This window comes from Hyperolius riggenbachi, chromosome 9 (assembly GCF_040937935.1).
Source record: "Hyperolius riggenbachi isolate aHypRig1 chromosome 9, aHypRig1.pri, whole genome shotgun sequence".
Classification (NCBI taxonomy): Eukaryota; Metazoa; Chordata; class Amphibia; order Anura; family Hyperoliidae; genus Hyperolius; species Hyperolius riggenbachi.
In genome coordinates, this window is record NC_090654.1 from 220,785,144 (window position 1) to 220,807,397 (window position 22,254).

A 22,254-nucleotide genomic window follows, 5' to 3' on the forward strand; every position below is an offset into this window, starting at 1 on the left:
TGGGGTTCCACTGTAACTTATTTAGTTATATAGTTTGGAGGGTGTGGGTTGTATCTTTCAGACTCATGGGGAGCGGGCACACGTATTTTTGAAGGTAGAGGTCTAAGTAGTGGGATACGACACTAGTGATGGACTCGATTTATGATTATCGGTCTGCCTGGTAGAATATTTGCACAGTTATGTACCTTTTGGTAGGTGATAAAAAAAATGAGTTATTGGGGCCTGGAAGCCCTTGCTATGGCCCTGTCTAATCAAATCACAGTATTTGGGGTTTGGTGCACATTCTAAATTTTGCAATGGATACCAAGCAAAAGGCCGCAGACAGATAGGTAGATGGATATCTTTATTGAACACTGTGTTGTAATTTACTCAACAAGTCTGCACAGAAGATCATACAGCCTTTCCTGTTCTTTCAAAATTTCCTTTACAAGAATCCCTGACATCTGTAAACCAGCAAATGCTGTGTGGTGCTGTGTAAATAGTGTTACTCATACCTTCACCTCCAGCTGTGTGTGTTACTGTCTCACATATCGGAGGCAAGGTATTACAGATTGCAGGACACATGTGCCAGGGCTGCATATTTCCTTACTGACTATACAATGATTTATCGTAAGGATGATCCTGCTATATGAGTATGCTAAATAACTTGCCAGTGTACTCATTAACCACTGACATCCCTACAGCGCTACCACCATACTGCCGATGGAAGTTGCAGCTCATCTAAATAAATAAGGCCCCTTCCCCACTTGATGGCATTAGGAAACAGAAGTGCTGACGCAACGCACAGCACTTCCATTTTGCTGCGATTTTTGGTGATGCGATTGTGATTTCATTAATGACATGAATGGAAATTGCAGTGCATTTGCGTATTTTCCTCAGCAGCCATGCAATACGATTCAGTAGTGAATGGCAACGCATGGTTGGGGACATCAGATATTGCAGGCTTTTGAGCTCCCAGTAAACAAACATTCCACGGAGATCATCTGACAGAAAAATGAAAGATGTCGCCACCTGTGATAAATTTCAGAACGTAAATCGAGGCAAATTTTTTTTTTACAATGGGCACATACTGACTAAATAATTTACAAATGAATATTTAAAAAAAAAAACAAAAAGAAAAATAAAGTTTATTCATTAGGTGCAGACAGCTAGTTGAACTAGAATGAGCCCTGCTGTTTGTTTTATTAGTTTGAATTTTGTAGAACTTCAAAACCGCAGCTGATGCATGTATTGCCTGTATTTTTTATTGTAGATTGTGTGGAATATTTAAAAAAATTAAAACATTTAACAAACATAAACCATTTTTGTATTATTCATTACTTGACTCACTGCGATTGCATAGTGATAATACTTTACCAATTTCAGATTCCATCCCTCCTCACCCACATGAGGTTGTCAGGGATTTTCTGGGAGGGGGCACTAGGGGGCGCTAGTCTTTCACTGTGAACACAGAGTTGACACTCTGCACCTCAACTCTAGTGCTGGAAATAAATTTGCTCTTTATGACCAACACCAACACTGCAGCTACAGCTTGCAAGAGTCTTACCTCCCTGTTCTGGTCCTAGTTCAGGATAAAGGGGAAAGAGGCGCCCAGAGAAGATAAAATGCGTTGAAGACAAATAAAATGAAAAAAAGTGAGGTGGCTTACCTCAATGAAGAAAAATTCACGTATTAATAGAATCTTATTGCACTGGCAACACGTTTAGTGGGTGCATACCTACTTCCTCAGGCCAGATAGCAGTGCCTAATAGTGTTTGTAGCCACAAATAAGGCACCTCTCTGGTCACCCGAGTGGAGTCGGGGTTATACATCTCCACCTGCTTCTAGTGGTCGTTGCCCTTCTGCAACCCACATTTGTGAGTATAATCCATCCGCATATTTGATATACTTCTTCAGGCCTGGATTTACATCTTTGGAGCCTATAGGCACGTATGTCCTAGCACCCTAGACCTCACCATCCATGAGCCTACAAACCCCCACCAAAGCGCACCATATGTGTGCTGGCTGGCTCCACTGTCACTTCTCCCTTACTTCCCTTGTCCATTCAAAGGTAGCTATAGGTGTCTCTTAGCATTAGGTAGCCAGAGGTAACCTCAGTGTTAGGTAGCTAGAGGTGCCTCTGACTGAAGGGAGATCTGTCTGTGGAATGCTGAGAGCTGGGTGAGTAACCTCTCACACTTTGCTCAGGACTCTGCACAGGGAAGGAGTGAGGGAGGCACGAAGGGAGGGGAGTGAGCCGCCTTTCCATAATCAGGCGCCTGTAGACACGTGCCTACAGTGCCTTATGGTAAATCCGGCCCTGTACTTTTGGTACTGGGACATACTGCACCATTTGGGCTCCTGGTTTCTCTGTGTTTTCTTTTTGCAGGGTGCAATTTTTATTATCCCTACTTTTTGTTTGCTCCTAACTGTTCAGGGTATAATAAATAATATTATTATAATAAATATAATAAACTGAAACATTGGTTCTAGAGCTGTTACATGTGTTTCCATTAACTTGTTTATCATTAAGGTACAGGCTTTAAATGAAAATGTGGTATTTGTCCGGAGCTTTGGAAGTGAGTAAAAGACAAAACATGTATAATTGTACAAATCAATTTTTTTCTGGAAAACATAAATGATCACAAGTGTAATTATTTTTGCTTAGCTCTCTGCCAGCTGTTTTGCCCAGCAAGATTTGTAAGTTTTACTGCATTGTAGAAACTGTTAAGGCCCCGGCCTAACTATCACTCACCATGTCTGAGGACTTTGCTGTTGCATTGTTGCAAACTAGCAGTGATGAGAAAATGCAGATATTTTTGTTTCGCCGTCAATTTGCCCCATTTTCTCACAAAGGATAATCGTGAAAATATATGACCATGACAAAACACATTTTTGCACAGAGAAACCTCACTTTTGTCACGCACTTTATCGGCATGAGAAAGCGCACCAAAAGCACGGAAATCTATATGCCTGAAAGACACATTTACTCAAATACACTTAAGTCTACAGGGGTGAGAATACACATTTTTACAAAGATGAGAATATGCGAGAAAATATATGTGCATGCATTTTTACCAAATGCATTGAAGTCAATGGACATGAGGAAACACATTTTCAAGGAAGTTCTCATCTTCGCAGTCAGATGAAAATGCTTATTTCCATCCAAAAATGACTTTAAATTTATCAAACGACAAATTACATTCCTTTTAAGCAGGGCTGGTGCTTGCATAGGGTCAAACTGAGCAAAAAAGTTTTTTTTGTTTGTTTTTTTATACATACACATATGCACAAGAATAAGCAGTTGGAAACAGCCATTATTTCCCACAATGCAATAAGGCTCACAGACAGGAGACTGTCAGGACCTAGGTGCTAGCATCACACTGTGGGAGGGTTTTGCCACAATATTAGTCATGCAGACCCACCTGATGATCTATTCAAGAAAAGGTCCAGATTTATCATGGGAAAAGGGTATCAGCTACATATTGGGATGAAGTTCAATCCTTGGTTACAGTTCCTCTTTAAGGCTGATCACCCTATGGGAGATGATATAAAAGTCTATTTGATAAAATACAAGAGTTGCCAGTTGCTATTCCTGGACTGGTCTCAGTAGCAATGTGGCACAGTGCCTCAAAGCCTCCTGAGGGACAGAGGATGGTGAATCATGTTTGTCTAGTGAGGCAAGTGTATACATAGCTGGCAGCTTGTGTGACTGAATACTTTATAATTGTCCACAAATGCTTCTTACTAAAATAGCATTTCTTCGTTTGGGAAGGTTCTCATCTACAAACTCACTTTGCATGAAGTAATTTTGCTAATGCAATACTTCAGGAATTCTTCCACACAGGATATATTCCATAGTGTAGAATTTAAATACATAAGAATATGGGGACCAGGTGTGTAAAATGCTCTTCGGGGCTTACTGGACTGTAAATTCAGTTCTCAGAAATGAGCATTGCTAAATTAAAATATAAGAATTGAAGACTATTAGGAAGCATCAAGCATACACTCCAGATAAGTCATTTTAAGAATGTTAAGCTTAAACTGGTGGTGTAATTATAAGTATTTGGTTAAAATAACTAAAAATTAGGCCTCATTTAATAATGCAATATATTTGCATCATTTACTTGCACACCTTTTAAGATACAACATGACAACTTGGGTATGTATTAATATCACAACACAAATATGCAGAAACAGCAATGGGATTATAGGCTATAGAAAAATATAAAATCTAACTTTTACTTCACAAAAAACAACTGTGACAGGTGCTCCAAACGTCAAAGCAGTTTTTTTAAGACTCTGGGCCTGATCCAGTTCACTTTTTCTTTTATGTTCTATCCTAGGTGATATTTTTACATTAGAAATAAAATTCATTTTAAGCCATGAGCAAACCAGAAAATAATTTTGGGAATAGTGTTTCACCTACTTTTTTGTACTTTTTCTGTTGCAGAGTACTGAAAAGTTATTATACACAGAAGATGAAAATTATCTCCTACAAGAAAAATGCCCACTGTGGGCCTGACCCAATTCACTTTTTCTACAAATTTTTTTCCTAGGTAATATTTTCATATCTTATTAATAAAATGCCTTTTAAGCCACCAAGCAAGAAAATACTCATAATAATTTTGATGTACTTTTTGGTACTTTTTCAATTGCTGAAAAGTTATCATATTTAAAGATGAAAAATGATATCCTAGGAGAAAAAATGAATTGGATCTGGTTCAGTCTATTGATCTGAGGAAGCATACAGAGACCCGCAAAACGCATTATCTGTGCGTTCGATAAAACTTGTTTAGCCCACACAAGTTGCTTCCTTCATTTGAAGTAAGCGATTTCTGTTACATTTTTACATTACATTTTTATAGACGATTCACATCCTTCTCTAATTTTGGCGGGAGGGGCGCCTTTTCCCTCCCAATTATGTGGGCATGGTCACAACTCTCTGTTGTATGTTATCCAAACACACTTTCTACAGTGCATTTCTGGATAATGTGTGCATTACCATTGCAATCAATATGCTATAAATTAATAATGTTTCCATTATAGCATGCAGAGAGCACACTGCCTTATGCCTGTGTTGTAGTGCAGGTGTTACACAACGCACATAGGGCCCGATCCAATTCAAGTTTTATCCTAGGTGATATTTTCCCATCTTATCAATAAAATGCAATTTGAAGAGGAACTCCTGTGAAAATAATGTAATAAAAAAAAAAGTGCTTCATTTTTACAATAATCCTATATAATAATTAGCCTGTGTCGCTGCGTCCTGCAGTTTGCAGCGTCCATGTGTCCCGGACAGCTGGAGGGACCAGGGAGCGAGGTGGTGGTGTGCACCAGCCCTTATTTGCAGCAATGGTTGGTGACTGCTCTAGCTTTCAGTGGTAGATGGTATAAAAGTACAATTATCCTTTAACAGTTTACACAGATGTATGCAACCTTCGATCAATTACTTTTGGTAGGTCCACATCCAACAACTGTATTTAGAAAGATATCTTACATGAGACCTCATTTGTAAAATGCTATCCATATATTAATTTACTTGCTCGCTGTGTGGTTTATGCTTAGGTTCAGATTGCACCATTGTGCAACACTGATTTTGCAATGTATCAATACAGTTTCAAAAGATTTAATTGAATATTGTAATTTAGCAAATATATCACCACATAGACATAAGAGATTACAGATTATTTCTGAGTCTTAATTTTCACCACATTTTTAAGAGTTCTAGCTAGGTTGTCACACTAGTGTGGATTTGCCATTTTGACTGGCAAATACTAATAATAGCAATGTTATAGGCCTATGATGTAGCCTTATCAGTTATGAGGATAACCCTAAGTTCACACTATTGGCCTGATTTAACTGATTTAACGATTTAAGATCGCCAGCGCTTTGAAAAGCACTTGGCTACTGAAACACTATGAGGGTGTTGCCACAGCAGCGTTGTGATTTTTCTAAAATTGCAAACGTGCTGCATATAGCATTTTTTGGAGCGATTCGGCTTGAATGAATAAGCAAAAATGCTAATTCATTCAAAAATCGCTCTGAAAATCGCTTCACAAAATCGATAATGGTGTGCACTAGCCCTAAGTAAGATTGTAAGCACAAAGAATTAAGTGCAAATTCAGATTGAAGATCTTCAAGAAACAGGTACTTTTGAGGTGCCCGTTAACGGTACAATTTTTTTACTAAATGCGATCTTTTGATGCTATTTTTAGGAATGAAAATAATCAGAAAGGTAGTTATCGATTGTTCACATTTACTGAATGATTCTTTCTTCAAATTCGATCATAAAATCCAACTTTTGGATCGACTTTATCCTATTTTGCAATCAACCAAATAATCTTTCCTTATCGATTGCTTTTATAAATGGTGAATTTTCTATACAATTCGATCATTCAAATTGCATCAAAAGATCGCATTTGGTGAAAAAATTGTACCATTACTGGACACCTTTATACATATTTTTTGGACCTGCCCTAAACTGTCTTACTTCTGAGAGTCTATTTCAACTTTAATCTTGAAAAAGTCATAGGTAAAAAATGTTCTTTTTCTTAAACCACAAATGGCCTTATTGCACGCTGATGTTGATGCAAATCCTTTAAATTGTATATCTTTTGAAACTCAGGTATTGTGATGTGTTGCAAGTAGGCAAAGGCGTATCTATAGACTTACAGGCATGGCTTATGCCCTGGGCGCTGCCTCCTTCCAGGCACTTAGGGCGGCGCAGGTCTCTGGTCCTTCCTGTGCATTTTAGAGAACACAGGAAGAGTTGCAGCGTTATGTGAGAGGATGGAGCAGCTTCCCTTCCCCTTTCCCTTTAGCTGTGTGATCTTATTACCGGAGCTCAGGGCTTCTCTGCTGGGGAATCCTGCAGCTCCATTTTGCCTGCTTTCCCTCCCTTCTCCTCAACTGCTTTGGACAGTTCCAGCAGCAATTTCCCCACCACCGGTAACGCAGAAAAGTTCAGCGACAGGCAGATCTGCATCTTTCCCCTTCTACAGCTGCTCTGCAATCCTTTGGCTAGTCTTCCTGCTTCTCTAAACAGACCCAGCCAGACGATTACAGAGTGGCTGCATGAAGGGGAGAGATGCAGACTTGCCTGTCACTGATCTTCTGTGTTACACGTGGTGGGGAAATGAGTGATGGATAATCTGGCCACAGCTGTTGATGAGGGAGGCAGAATAGGCAACATAGAGCTTGAAGAATTCTACAGCAGAGGAACCTTAGCAGCATGTCACTGATCTTCTGTGTTTTAATTCAGCAGAACCTCTGAGGTAGGTAGGAATGGACCTCACCCCCTCCCTGAAGTATAGGTAGCTGTCTCTTCACCCCCTCCAGTATAGGAAGCCTCTCGCTCATCCTAATCCCACATCCCGCCTCTCCCCCCCTCCAGTCCTTATCCCTCATTCCCTTTCCTCAGCCCTTTCTCTCCTTAATCCCTCATTTCCTCCCCCACAGTCAATGTTTCTGCCTATCCCCCCCCCCCCCTGGAAGCATTGTACCAATCAGAGAATGCAGAATTTTTCCGTGAAAAAGGAATTGCTGCGGTAATTATAGACCAATCACAAGACTCAGACACTACCGAGTATTGTTTGAGTCTTCTGACAATTTGCGTTGTTTTCCGATTTCGATGGTAAATCAATACATTCTCTGATTGGTCGAAAACTACAGAGTATTTCCGATTTTCTGTAATTTGAAAAATTGGAAATGCTCTGTACTATTGGACCAATCAGAAAATGCACTGATTTATAGCGAAAATTGGAAAACCACTGACATTTTAGGCCAATCAGAAGACTCAAAAAATACTCGGTAGTGTATGAGACTTATTAGTCCATAATTACCGCAGCAATCTGATTTTTGCAGTCTCTGATTGGTCACATGCTTCAGAGTCAGAAGTATTAACCTTCCTGGCGGTAAGCCCGAGCTGAGCTCGGGCTATGCCGCGCAGGAAGATATCTCAGCCCCTGGTGGGGCGATTTTCTTCATTTAAAATGCTGTACGCGCAGCTAGCACTTTGCTAGCCACGCGTACAGCTTGATCGCCGCCGCTCTGCGGCGATCGCCCGCACGCAGCGGCACAACAGGGCCCCCCCCCCGCCAGAGCCCTGCGCTGCCCGGACCAATGAGTTCCGGGCAGCGCTATGGGCTGGATCGGAGGCGTCTGACGTCAGGACGTCGGCTGACGTCCATGACGTCATTCCGATCGTCGCCATGGCGACAGGAGAAGCCAAACAGGGGAACGCGTTATATACGCGTTCCCCTGTTTGCTATTGATGCCGGCGACGATCGCACTAGAGGGACACATGCGCCCTCTAGTGGTGTTTCATGTAGCTACCACTCTGGTAGCTTTACATGAAACAAAAAAAAAAAAATTAAAAAAAAAAAGGATTTTTGCCTTTTTGGCAAAAACAACTAACCGCCAGGAGGGTTAAGCCAATTAGAGTAACTATTCAGAAGTTTTGGAAAGTAAGAAATCTGAATCAGAAATCAGATTACCATTGCTTTGCCGTAGTATTTGTAATTGGCATTTTCGGAAATCGGAATTTCTGCGAAATTGCCATTTCCGACCATCCCTAGTAAGACAAATTATCCCTTTTAATTGGAAATCTGAAGAAACTCCACCTTTAAAGTGTACCTGAGACAAGGTGGCATAAATGTTTTATACATACCTGAGGCTTCCTCCAGCCCCCTCCGTGCAGATAGCTCCCTTGCCACGATCTAAAGACTCCTAGATTCTCCCGTAGCAGCCCCGTTCTCCACAGTCAGTGAGGGCCAATCGGCACAGGTGCAGAACGCTCCCGGTGGCAGGAGCAGGGCAAGGCGTGAATGCCCGGCCAGGCCATGCATGTGCAGTACGCCCGACTGGCCATGAAGAACGGGACTGCTACGGGAGAATCTAGGAGGATTTAGACTGCAACAAGGGTGTGATCTGCGTGGAGGGGGCTGGAGGAAGCCCCAGGTATAAAACTTTTATGCTCCCTCGTTTCAGGTACACTTTAAGTTACTTAAATAACAAAACTAACATACAATCCTGTTTTTGGATTACTACAATATAAAGAAAATATCCAATTTAGAGTTATGTATATATCAGTATTATTTTTATCTGGTACAGAGACCTCGGGCATTTACCAAAAATAGCTCATCATATGTTTTTCATGCAGTAATTTTTTTTCTTTAGTAGTGAAGTCTTTGAAACTGGTTTATTTATAGGTAGTTCAATATGCCAACAAATTAAAGGGCATATTTTGTTTTGTGTTGTGTTATGTTATTGTGTTTTACAGATTAACTATTGTCTTGTACATTTATTTTGTGTCAAGATATAGACTGCAAATATCATTTGTTGTTCATTGCAAATGAAAGAAGGAAAGAAAGAAAGAGAAAAATAATTGGGGAAGAGTGGAAGGTCCCCATCTCTTCCTCCCTCTATAACCATGTTTTATTTGCTTTATTCCTAAAAGAGAGATGTTGTCAGGGTAGAAAATTAAGACACTTTTCAGTGACAGGGATAACCAGAAGAGGTTCTAATCTTAGGCCCGGTTCACACTTGCATTTTTTTTGCGGACCGGATACGGAACGTATACTGTACAAACGGAACGGACGAGATTGGATCCAATGATAACCTATGGGTCCGTACACATCCCTCCGTCCCACCGGAACCGTTTCCCTCCCGGATTTTACGTTCTGGCAGCCGGTCTGGAAAAATGCTGCAGACCCTATTTTTTCTGAACGTTGTGCCCAGTGGAACTGATCCGGAAGGTTTTGCAGCTCAATAGGAACAAATGGATGAAGTAGACCGGAACGGACTTCAATGGATCCGTTTCAACTGAAAGTTTGGACTGCAAACGCAAGTATGAACCGGGCCTTATATCTTGGTTTAAGATCAGGGCCGGTTCTAGACGTTTTGCCGCTTGAGGCAAACAACTTCTGAGGATGCCACAACTCCCCCCCCCACCCCCGATAGGTAGCATAATTGCCCCTAGTATAGGTAACCTGGAGGGGGTAGCAGCCAGGAAGGGGGAGCAGCAGGCACAGCGGAGAGGAGGAGGGTCAGACCCCCCCCCTCATCTGGGGCTTCCCCTGTCTGTGCTCCCCCTATTGCTAATTGTGAAGAGTTTCTATCAGGCAGCGAGTGGGGAAAGCAATGACTCACCTGCTTGCGTTCCAGCACTTTTTTCACTTCCTGCAATGCCGCCCACTGAACAGTGGGCGGCATTGCAGGAAGTGACATGCTGGTCTGAAATCAGCAGCGGTGGATGATAACTATGGTCGAGAATCAGACGGTCAGACCAGCATGGGTACATTATGCAACGACCATCACTTAAGATCTGGGCATGTTGGATCTCTTGCGATGCCCGACACCCGATCATATTGTTCTCACCAGTCCCACCCGGGAAAATGCTCCGTCACTTGCACACAATGTCGCTCCTCCCCCCCTCCTCCTCGCATAGTAATATACGTGTTGTCATCCAGAGGCTAACAAAGTGTATGTACAAGCATCACGGTTGCTCTGTTGCCCTACAGGGATCAATATCCTATCCCTTGGGTGGCAGAGCTCGACTACTTATCCCGCTGTGGGTATGTAGCTTTACTGATCACTGAGGTGAAAAGATTCCTCAAGAAATTTAGATTGCTTCTGGATTGTCTCTGCACTTTATGGCCTGGACAGAAGTGGCATGTATGTCTTCCTGACTAGCGCTGTTAATGTTTTTGAAAGCACTCACATACAGTATATGCCTTCAGTATACCTAAATAGTAACCCCAGGCTAGGACACACATGAAACGTACAACTTCTTCAGCATAACTCATCATAGACAATTTGCGCAGGGTTTTTGTTATTTTCACAGGGGAGGCAAATAGAGGTGCTCAGTGAGGCCATAAATCCTCAAAAAATTACATCAATGGTGTAACAACTAGATGGGTTATTCTGTAGTACAGTGATTTTGCAATTCCAGTCACCACGTTGGCACTATTGACAATTTTTATAACTTTTTAACTGATTTGACAGGACATCTTGGCCAATCACTGGTCATCAAAGGCATTGGTTGGAAGAACCAACTGATCTTAATAAAACTCAAATGACTGCAACACAGACATCAGCAAATATAGAGGTTGGATGAAGAAGACTCACAGACACATCTTGGGGACCCCTCTATTATTATATATTAACAGTTCAAAAAAAATAATAAAATAAAACCTTAACATGTCTGTGCTGTAAAAAAGTTTAAAAGTCAGATTTATTTCAAATTTAATTTGTTCGGTCAGCAAAGTCCTTGATCACTCCCCCCCCCCCCTCCAACCAGAGCCGGTTCAAGTAACAATTGGGCCCTAGGGCGAAATTAGCCTGGGGGCCCCCCAACAGACCCCCGACCAAAAAGCGTCATTAGAGGTCGTTTGTTGCAGCCAAATTTCCCTCCTGGGCCCCTGAGCTGGCTGCTGACCCTCCCCCAATCACCTCCCAACTTAACAGACTCTGCAGAATCCCTGGGGAGCAACAGTTAAGATGGGGAAGGGACAACTTCGGGGCCCCTACAGGCTCTGGGGCCCTGGGGCAATTGCCCATTTTTTCCTATGGTAGCTCCAGCCCTGCCTCCAACAGCCATCAAAGTCCAATCCAGCGCTGCTGTTATTTGGTTCAGACCCTTCCAACTAAATAACTGATAATTGGAATGAATATGCTGCCCCCAGCCCGTGGCATGTGGCTATTTTCAAAACAGATGTCAAATATCTTTTAATAGGAATAAGACGATTTTTCTCAAATAGTTTATATATTTGACTGGAAAATAATGTCACCTTTTATTGCTACCCTCACCGGACACCTGCTGACATCAAACACTCATCCACAAAGTGCAAGAAGGGGATGGGGAACAGTTTGTTAAGGATTACTACTATTCAAGGCCTCTACAGAAGTGATTATTACCAGCACAGGACCAATAAAGAGCTAATAATGCGGTTGCAAGAGGGCCCCTATAGCCCAGGGGCCCTGGTGCAGTCTCTACCTCTGCGCCCCCTATTGCTATGCCACAGAATGAAAGTCTATTGGCCGCCTTACAAATTACTTGGATGCATGGTAAGGTCATGGTCATAATATTGCTGGATCAGCTGCTTCAGGATCTGGGTTGCCACCCTCACCACTGGCTCAGCAGGAGACAATGGGAAATAATGCCACAAGTCTGCGGTGGTACCCTCCAGATTCAGGATAAAATACGAGAAGAATCTGCCCAATAACTTTGTGACCACTTATGTTCTTCAGCAATCCTCAGCCCACCACAGTGCATGTTAGTAAATAAGGTTCTGCTATTCTTCACTTAATTGAAATTACTCATTTAGGTCCTTTCGCACATTGTCCATGTGTGGCGCGTTGCAATGGACAAAACCAGTGCATTGTGATGCAAATGTAATGGGGCTATCACATTGAGCAATGTGCGGTGCAATGTGATGTCGATGGGGACTGTCGTAATAACGCAGTGGAAACACTTGCGGTACAGGATGGCGCGCGCATTTATGGTACATTGGAAGTGAGGCATACTTTCATGGTACTGCATGCCTCTCTCAGGGCCATAGGAAAAACCATAGCAGCTGCTCCCTGGAGCAGAGAGGGCCTAGGTGGTACTTCATGTATTCACTACTAATTTTCTTGCGTTACTCCACCATCTGACTTTGTCTCGGTGCCCACGAACTACGTGCAGTGTAGATTGCATGAGAATGCTAAATTAACTCAAAGGAAGGTACTTTCATGCTAGTCCCATGGTAGTTTCATGCTCGTTTCCTAAAAGAGGAGGATTTATTGTTGCTCAGCATAATGTGAATAGAAAGCACCAATTCCTACATTTGAAGGTATGTTTATAGATGAGCGTGCATTCCTCAGTGACTTATGATTCTTATTTATTACGTAATAGAGCCCATTGTAGAGGTTATTCTGTAAGGCTTTGTTCACATCTAAAATCAAAATTGCTGATGGCAGCGATTTTCGATTTTATGGGCAATTTTTTTCCCCCTCCCGGTGCTTGGGTGGGAGCTGCTTTTTTTAAAGCGCTTTTCTAATCGCTTTTGCAGAGCGATTCGGCTTTTTTCACCTCCTGATGCAAGTCAGGAAGTAAACGCTTTCATACAGAAAATGGTCCATGCAGCGCTTTGCTGAGCGGATCGGAAATTAACTGCTCAGATGAGAACACTCTAATAGGGAATCATTGCACAAGCTTTTAGGGCAATTTTCAAAATCGCCGGCACTTGAAAAAAGGACAAAAACGCCCTAGGTGTGAACAAGCCCTAAAGGAGTCTATTTTTCTCTTGTCAGTCAAATAAACCTGAACTCGCATCAAGCACTTAGATATGCACAGGTGAACTTGTAAGGCTGTTGGGATCCACTAAGTACGCCTATGCCGATCGTTGATGATTGGCAAAGAGGTAATTCTGTGGATCCCTATGAGGGTGGTCCCAGTAGCAGGGTGCAATCATGGAGCGATTACAAAGCGTTTCTTGCAGCATTTGGGGAGCGAACCCAGAGCTACCACAACAGTGGCTTCGGTAGCCAAATCGTGATCACTCTGGGAATCGCATCACTTCTACAATTTGCTAAATCGCAAGCGATTTGCAGCAATCATAAATTGTCTGTAGTGGGTTCCAGCCCTAAAAAAATCTCTCTTGCAGGTGATTGGAAGACTAGGGTAAATAAAACCTTGTTGAACCAAGTGGAAACTTTTTTTTTAAGAAAATCAACCTCATTTACAATGTGCCATATTTACTATATGTAAAAAAAAACTACTAGCACAGCATAAAGGCATAATATAATTATAATTAGTCATGGACTTTTATTGCATTTATTTATGGTCATATCTTCTTAGCGACTTCCTAACATAAACATAAATAATTTCACAGTGATTTTAAAAGGAAGACGTTTTCATATAAATGGTCACAGCACTGTGCTGCAGGGGAAACGCCATTTCTCCAAGTCTAATGGTTGGAAATAGTACAGCCCAGTGCAGCCAAAGACAGCAGATTAGGAAGACAAAAGATCATGGGAAGATGAGAAGTTTAGATGCATAATAGGTGAATCATTTTTTTTCTTTAATGATAATAATAGCCATAGCCATTTCAATAACACTAATATAGACCAGGTTCCATCAGGTCTGATTAAAGTGACCGAACCAGATGGGAAAAGATACATGTACATGTAGCTTTAAGGGTACCTGAATGGACATGAGACATAATCATGTGTATTCACAGTGCCATTCCTGCATCTAACTAACTAGACTGTGTTTATTTTTCCTTTTTCACCACTGAAGGGGTTGAACATTCAGGTATGCAAATTAGGGTCTATTAGGGCCAATACTAGGTATACCAGAGTAACTATCACTGATAACTAATTACAGCCATAAAACTCTTGCATGGCAAAAAACAGCTTCTGAGAGCAGGGAATAAGTAAAAAAAAACGGTCAATGGTTCATAGATTGCAGTTCCCACACATTCTAAGACTGTGTCATAACTGGTACAGGGCAGATTGTAGACATGGGATCTATAATACTAAACATTCCACATTGCTCAAGTTAAAACATTTTTATGCCATACATTTATATGGCTGCTCAACTTCACTGTTCAAATCAGGAATTTGCAAATGTACATTTTTAAAGTGAAAGGACGGCAAAAGAAGCTGGCACCAAATGTAAATATACACACCACTTATTCCATAACTAGTGGATATACCGTGCTCACAGGGAGATTATGCAGCAGTCATGTGTGAACTTTCATACTGACACATTGCTTTGTTACAAACACTGTTTAGCACACTGTGACATGGTGTGATTCAAAGTCTATGAACAGTTCACACCGCATCAGCTGGTATGCGATGTAATTGTTAAAACACAGAGCATGCACTGCGTTGCAAGAATCGCAAAAGCTGATGCGCACAATATTAGTAAATCAAGGTGCACATTGGTCAGTAGCTTCTTTGCCTGCATTACATCATATGCCAACACAAATGTGCTGGGTTGGGTTATATGCAAAATTATAAGTAACACCATGCAACACCCAAGTGTGAAACCATCTTCGCAACAGACAATATCATCGCATGGCAACGTGATACGATGATATTCCTATGGTGTTTTCACAGCAAGTGCAGCGGAGTTCCAATGCAGTGGCATAAGGCGTGCTGTGCATAAATCGGATAAAGTGCGTTTACAGTGATAGTGAAAAAGAATTTCATTGTACTGTACTACTGACCTTCACTGTATAGTCACACTGTATGTCTAACGCGTGGTGCAATTTTTCAGCAGTGTTGCGATGCAACCTGCACAGTATGAAAGGATCCGCTGGCTACATTCACAGTGTTAAGTTGATTTGCAGCATAATGGCTGCTTTGTAACACTGCTTGCCATACAGCAATGTATCACCTATAGTGATGTTCACAATGCAGCGTGTGCGTTGCAGTATAATGGTGTGCAGTATCCCAACACACTGCATGCAGTGTATTACCGCAAAACGCTCATGCTAACAGTGACAATGAAGCATACTTTTCATTGGATGTATGCTTCACTGTACTTTACTGTACGCGACGCAATGTGTAGATAGCACGCAGTGCCATTTTCCCAATCCACTGCATTCCTGCAAACCTAGCCTGAGAGACAGGATTAGGAGGGCAGACAGGCAACTTGCTTTGTTTAAAAATAACTAAATATGACAGCCTCCATAGTCCTCTCATTCAGGTTCCCTTTAATACTGAAATATTACTATATAAAATATAAATAAATATAAATAAATAAAAACATTAATAATAAATCAAACCACTACTACAAGGTGGTAAGAATTTGCATCCTTGGCCATTCTTGGTTGTATTAAACAGCTGAAATTCATGTTACATGTTCCGTTCCACAGCAAGGACGTTTGTGTAGGATTAATCTGGCACAGTATATTTTAGTGCATTATGTTTTGCATAATTGTGCCTTGAAGCAAATTGACTTTATTGTATTGCTTCATCAATAATACATAGTTTACCATCTCACTATGCAAAAAAATGAAATAAAATGATTAGCGTGGTATGTCCCAGGGCCTACACAGATAAATGGAGCTTGTTGTGGTATCCACCAGTCCAAATCTTATATAGTATGTGAAATGGCAGCAAGTTGGAAGAAAATACCACTTTCATTATAATGATAATAATATGTATGTGATACAGGCTATACTGACTGGCATTTAATGTATGGTCTGAACTGGCTGATACAGCTAAAAAGATCTGAACATATGGGGGGGGAGTGTGGTAGTTAGTGAGTAGCAGTAGCACGTATGTACCAACAGCATATATTTTCCTGTGTCAAATTTATGACAGTTACATTTCCTAAAGAGGAACTGTCGCGAAAATCTTAAAATTTAAAACACATACAAATAAGAAGTACATTTCTCCCAGAGTAAAATGAGCCATTACTTTTCTCCTATGTTGCTGTAACTTACAATAGGAAGTAGAAATCTGTCATTACTGACAGATTTTGAACTAGCCCATCTTCTCATAGGGGGGTTCTCAGGGTTTTCTTTATTTTCAAAAGCACTTGGTGATTGTCAGTTGCTTCGTCCAACTGCCTAAATAGTGTGCAGCGAGCAGGCAGGCTGGCCAGAATCTTTGTATAAAGATTTTTCAGGGAATGTCTTTATAAAGAATAAAGGCCATTCTGGGAATCCCGTATGGAGAGATGGACTAGCCCAAAACCTGTCGGTAATGTCAGATTTCTACTACCTATTGTAAGTGACAGCAACATAGGAGAAAAGTAATGTATGGCTCATTTTACTCTGGGAGAAATGTACTTCTTATTTGTATGTTTTAAATTTTAAGATTTTCGTGACAGTTCCTCTTTAAAGAAAAATATCCTGTCCTCACAGAATACAGTAGCAGAATTACTGATATACTAACCATGCAAAAACCCTACAAAATTCTGATATGACCCAGGTGATGCTGGAATATTTTGCCACCTAATAGCAGAAAATATTTTTTTTTTTTAAATCTAGCGCAAGTTTGGTGGATCGTTTATCTATTCTGTAAATAAGCCAATAGGTACCTGTATTATCACTGCCTCTGACAAATCTTATTTATACAAAACTACATTGTTATCAAACTGTAATTGCAGTTAAGGAAACTGGCCAAAACTGTCTTGGAATAATACACTAGAATGCACTGCAACAATGCAAACAGCAAACACACTGACTGCTAACAATTTACTGTGAGACTGAAATACAAAATACAACACAACAAGAATCCAGCTATTTCACAGTGAATACAGAAGAACCTAAATACCATTGCTGCATGTCGCATTCAAATACCTTTGGTTTGACAAATAGGACATTCCACAAAGTGTCAATGGTTGGATATTTGATACAGGCGCATTTGTCATTTATCACCCTTCAACTTTTTAACCTTGACATTTTATCTGCTGCAAAGGAATTGAATACTTTTTGAACTGTGTAAAAGTGGCCATACATCACCATACATCACACGATTTTGGCATGCAATCGACCAAGAGATGGATCTCTTGTCTCTAAACAAAACTGATTGGAGAGAGATCTGTTGGCTGGCATACACCGCAGGGCGATTCCCAAATGGTTTCAGCATGAAATCTTTCGGCAATTGGCCTTGTGACGCTATCCCGTTGCCTCGCCACCCCTGGCCACGCCCCACCAAATATTGGATGGACCCTCCGTGCCCATGCACAATACTTTACCTGTGCATCCCCCAAGTGTCCGCACTCTTCTTCCTCATAGGTACCCCACGTGGTTGCTGAAGTATTGCGTGATGTCACACGCGCCCCACGTGCAATACGCCAGTGACCACGTGGAGCCCCAATTAGGAAGAAGAGTGTGGACACAGTGACGGACACCAGGGAAGGCGTGACACAGGTAAAGTAATAATGAACGGGCACCGGGAGTCCATTTAACATTTGGGGAGAGGCGGCCGGAGGTTTCACGTTTGTCATTTGCGATTATCACTCCCCACTACTGCCGTGCACGATAAAGCACGTCAGCCCCAGATTTTCCAACATATTTGATCAATACATGTGACCACTTTTGGTCCAATATTGGTCATATAGTCCATTGGGCATGCTCTTGGGGACACTGATTTTTAATGTGATTTGATAATAATTATCAAATCGGATGGTCGATCAGCTGCTGAGTCGAGAAAAGTTTGGCCACCTTTAACTGTGTATATCTGATTCATACCATGGCACTGAGTCTGTGTGAGCTTATTACAAAGAAGGACGAGCAGGGTCTGCCTTGAGGCAGGGAACACACTTGACTGTTTTCGTGCGCGTTTTCTGCAAAAAAAAACCTGAGAACTCATGTTAATCAATGGGCTAGTCCACCCTTAATATGTTGTTCACGCGCAGAAAAAAAACTGACATTCTGCATCCTGATTCTGCACATTTTGTCAGTTTTCTCTATCAATTACATCATCTGCTGTGAAAAAACGCGCGCATTTTCCTGCGTAGAAACACACTTGGTGTTCAGAAAAAGTATGCAGGAAAACGTGCGCAGAAAACTGAAAGACAAGTGTGTTCCCTGCCTCACATATTCACAGTGGGACGTTGCGTTGTAATGCGACGTTAAAGTCGTAACGTAGCATTACAACGCAATTTTTGTCCCTATTAAAGTAGCAGTTGCTGTTACCGGTTACTCTGCCCTCCCCTCACTAGATCTGTTAGACACCTGGTGGTGAGGACATAATACTGGAACAAAGAATACTGGAGCTTATGTAACTGTTACTCATAACAGTTCCCTTCCAATTTATCTTTCTGAAGAAAGAAAGATGACATCTGATTGACATTAGGGGATACAAGCTCACCCTTTCCTCTGCTTTTGGAACTTTCTGTAGTCTGATAAAACAAATACTAGTTTCTCACTCACCATGTTATACCTATGCCAGGAACATGTTATACATATGCCAGGAACACAGCTTCACTATTTCCATCAACTAGGAATTTGGTAAAGTGGCTCCCAGCATTCAAGCAATACATTCTAGGTTCAAGCACTTGTATCTGAGGTACTTGCTGAGGCCCCTTATCTCACAGTAGTTCCTATCTCCCTCCACCTCCCCCAACCCCCCTCACCCCCATCTTACCTGGCTGTACTTGACTTCCTGGTCCAGAGAGCCTTTCTCCAGCCCATTGATCATGTGCTGAGTAGACTGGAAACTGTTCCTACTTAGACTGCTCCATTCTTCCATTTTGGGACTGTGGTAGGGTGAGGTGTCACTGACTGGGGGGAACAGGGTGCAGATTACCAACACAATCACATTTTACTACAGTGTATAGGCAGAGTAGAAGCCTGTACAGAAGGGACAATGCATTATATTGTAGTCTATAAGAGAAGTACAAAGCAGACACAGACTCCCTGAATAATGTGGTAATAATAATAATAACACAAATATTATTAATAATAATAATAATCAATACACATGTATGCTTTTCCAGTATGACTGGCTACACCTGTACTGCTGGGACTATAGCACAAACATTCAATAGCACACTTCTCACTAAATATAGCAGTAAGACATGCAGTTATTTATAGCATATAAAAATAACACCGGTTAAACAGATAGCACCTGCATATAGCAACAACTATTACAGTGAAATACCCTATAACCGTTTCCTGCTGTCTCTAGAGTGAGATGGTAATTAGATATTATTCCTTTCCTTGATTAACAGACCAGATACATAGATGACAAGCTCTCAGGACAGGTTACAGCCTCCTATTTGTCTTTCTTTACAATTTACCTTTCCTCAGTTCCTGAAAGTCCAGAATGCTATATATGTCGCTGTGTATATAATCTGCACGTTTTGCTGTCCAGTGTGCTAATGTGACCTCCCAGTCAGCCCTGCGGCTTATGAGATTCATGTGTCGCTGACAAATATCTCCTCACTATTATTAATGTGTCAGGTAAAATTATCCAGAAATAAAGTGTGCAATGTGACTTGCCATGTGTAGGCATCGTCCCTGGCATTGCACCGCTTATAAAGGCGTTACAGGCGATATTTATAGCGTTTGTATCTGAATAATCGCAATGTAACCATATTGAACAAGCAGATGAACAAAGCCATAATAGTGATGCAACTAAAGAATATGCTTTATCTATCTATCTATCTATCTATCTATCTATCTATCTATCTATCAATCATCATTACAGTTTTTATATCATGTATATCGTATTCATATTATATTATAAAAACAAAATGTATGTTTTTTTCCCCAACATGGGTTCAAAATTGTTGGTTTAAGAGGAGAGGATACTGTGAATATTTATCGTCTTAACTTTATATTGCAGTATTTTAGACAGTGCCATGTTGGGTTATTTAGTATTTGTATGTTGTAGGTATTTTACGTATCCTTTTTATACAGTAAGGAGATGCAATTGGGAATATCCTGCGTATTTTTCTCTTGCATTTTCTACAAGGAGTCATTTTTGAAACGTATCAGTAAAATACAGTTAAACACAATAAAAGCTCCCACCGAGCAAGACAGTATTTAAAATAAGTTTAATAATATTTTTACCTACTGTATAGTACTGTTTAGTACTGAAAGGTTATTTTTTAGATAAGGTGAAAATGTATCTACTGGGAGGAAACTCAGGAGAAATTTTAACTGAATAAGGGCCAGTGTCTGTAGCAAACAGTGAAAGCCTTCTCACCCCTCCAGTTACTTTTTACACCAGTTATCTGCATAGGAGGCATAAATATATCTATAAGGGCTACCAACTGTGAAAAGGACAGTCCTATTCGGCAACCAGTCCGGTTACAACTTTTCTAGACTGGGTGGTAGGGATTATAGAGCATCGGTTGCCATGGGCTGCTGCACGTGGATCAGTTAATAAATAGCTCAGCAGTTACCTCTGATACAAGTGCAGCCCCTCTGGAACCAGATTTAAAACAAAAAACTGCGCTCTGAGCTATGGCCGGTGTGTATCTTGGCTTTCCAAATGATACAATGTGAGGATTTCATGTGTTTGTTGTTGTTTTTGTATGTATATATTGCATTACACACACATGCATTCTATCTATCTATCTATCTATCTATCTATCTATCTATCTATCTATCTATCACACAGCACTCATACTGACTGCACATATCCACAACTCATGTCAATCCTTATGCACAGTGGATGATTTATCTAGACAAGTGACAGTGAAGTTTCCCAGAACAACCAATCAACCTACAGTATCGATAATACTAATGATGCTGCTGATGATAAAAGATTCTGGTTGCCTGGGTAACTGCCCCACTTTTGCACCAGTCCTCTCTGCTCCGGCCTTGGTGAATCAGCCCCTGTGAGCCCCAGCGATCTGCTGCTGCTGCTGTCTGTGTGTTTGAGGAACGGATTACAAATATGGAAAATACTTAGCATTCCAGAATTTGTCAGAAATGTTTATTTTACAGTCAGGGTGAAAAAAAGGGACTCTACAGAGTTATTCTTGCAATGCGGGCAGAGCTGAAAAATCTGTGTTTCCACTTCGCTGAAAAACTGGGGCTTAAAAGAGGAAGACTCTAACCTGGAAATGTCTGCCTGGAAAGCATTGTGACACCCACAGATAGGCTGCTGCTGGTTAGGGGTGCAGGAGGGCCCCCAACTACCCACACACAGCTCTCTGCATGGCTATTTGCCTTTCTGTATTTTTTCTAGGGGGATTTATTTATTTTCTCCTAGGTATTGAGGTTAATTCTAATTAATATTATTGTTATTATTATTATATTATATCGCTGTATATAATATGATCAATAGCATTATAGAAACTTGATTATGATTATATAATGTAAGTTCAGTAAACACACAGCTAATTAGACGCTTTTTAACATGCCTATTTGTGCAAAATTGAAAGTCAAGAAAAAAAGTATATATAAATAATTTATAAAAAGGAAACGGCGAAAAAGGAGGCTGTTGCCCATAGCAACCATGATGTTAAATTTCATCAAAGGGAGTTACATAACGCAGCGTAAAAGATCTTTTAATTAAAAACGTATATATATATATATATATATATATATATATATATATATATATATATATATGTGTGTGTGTGTGTGTGTGTGTGTGTGTGTAGGTTTTTTTTATGCTTTTACATGTATATGATTTCTGGAAATCTAAGGGGGAACATAGTGATATACCGGCGTTGTTCAATTAACTATTTGTCCCCCAAGGTGATATTTTCACATCTTATCAGTAGAATTCCTTTATTCCACCAGCAAGCAAGAAAATACTCATAATAATTTTGACAATACTTTTCACCTACTTTTTAGTACTTTTTTT

At 40.8% G+C, this 22,254-nt stretch overlaps 1 protein-coding gene across 1 annotated transcript in view; it reads right to left on the reverse strand.

Moving 5' to 3' along the window:
• The window catches only part of PAX9 (paired box 9), a 64,073-nt gene that overhangs the window by 37,046 nt on the left and 4,773 nt on the right, over window positions 1–22,254 (reverse strand). Inside the window, exon 3 of the mRNA XM_068251902.1 lies at window positions 19,075–19,211. Coding sequence (XP_068108003.1) covers window positions 19,075–19,211 — 137 coding nt within the window. The remainder of the gene's footprint in view (window positions 1–19,074; window positions 19,212–22,254) is intronic.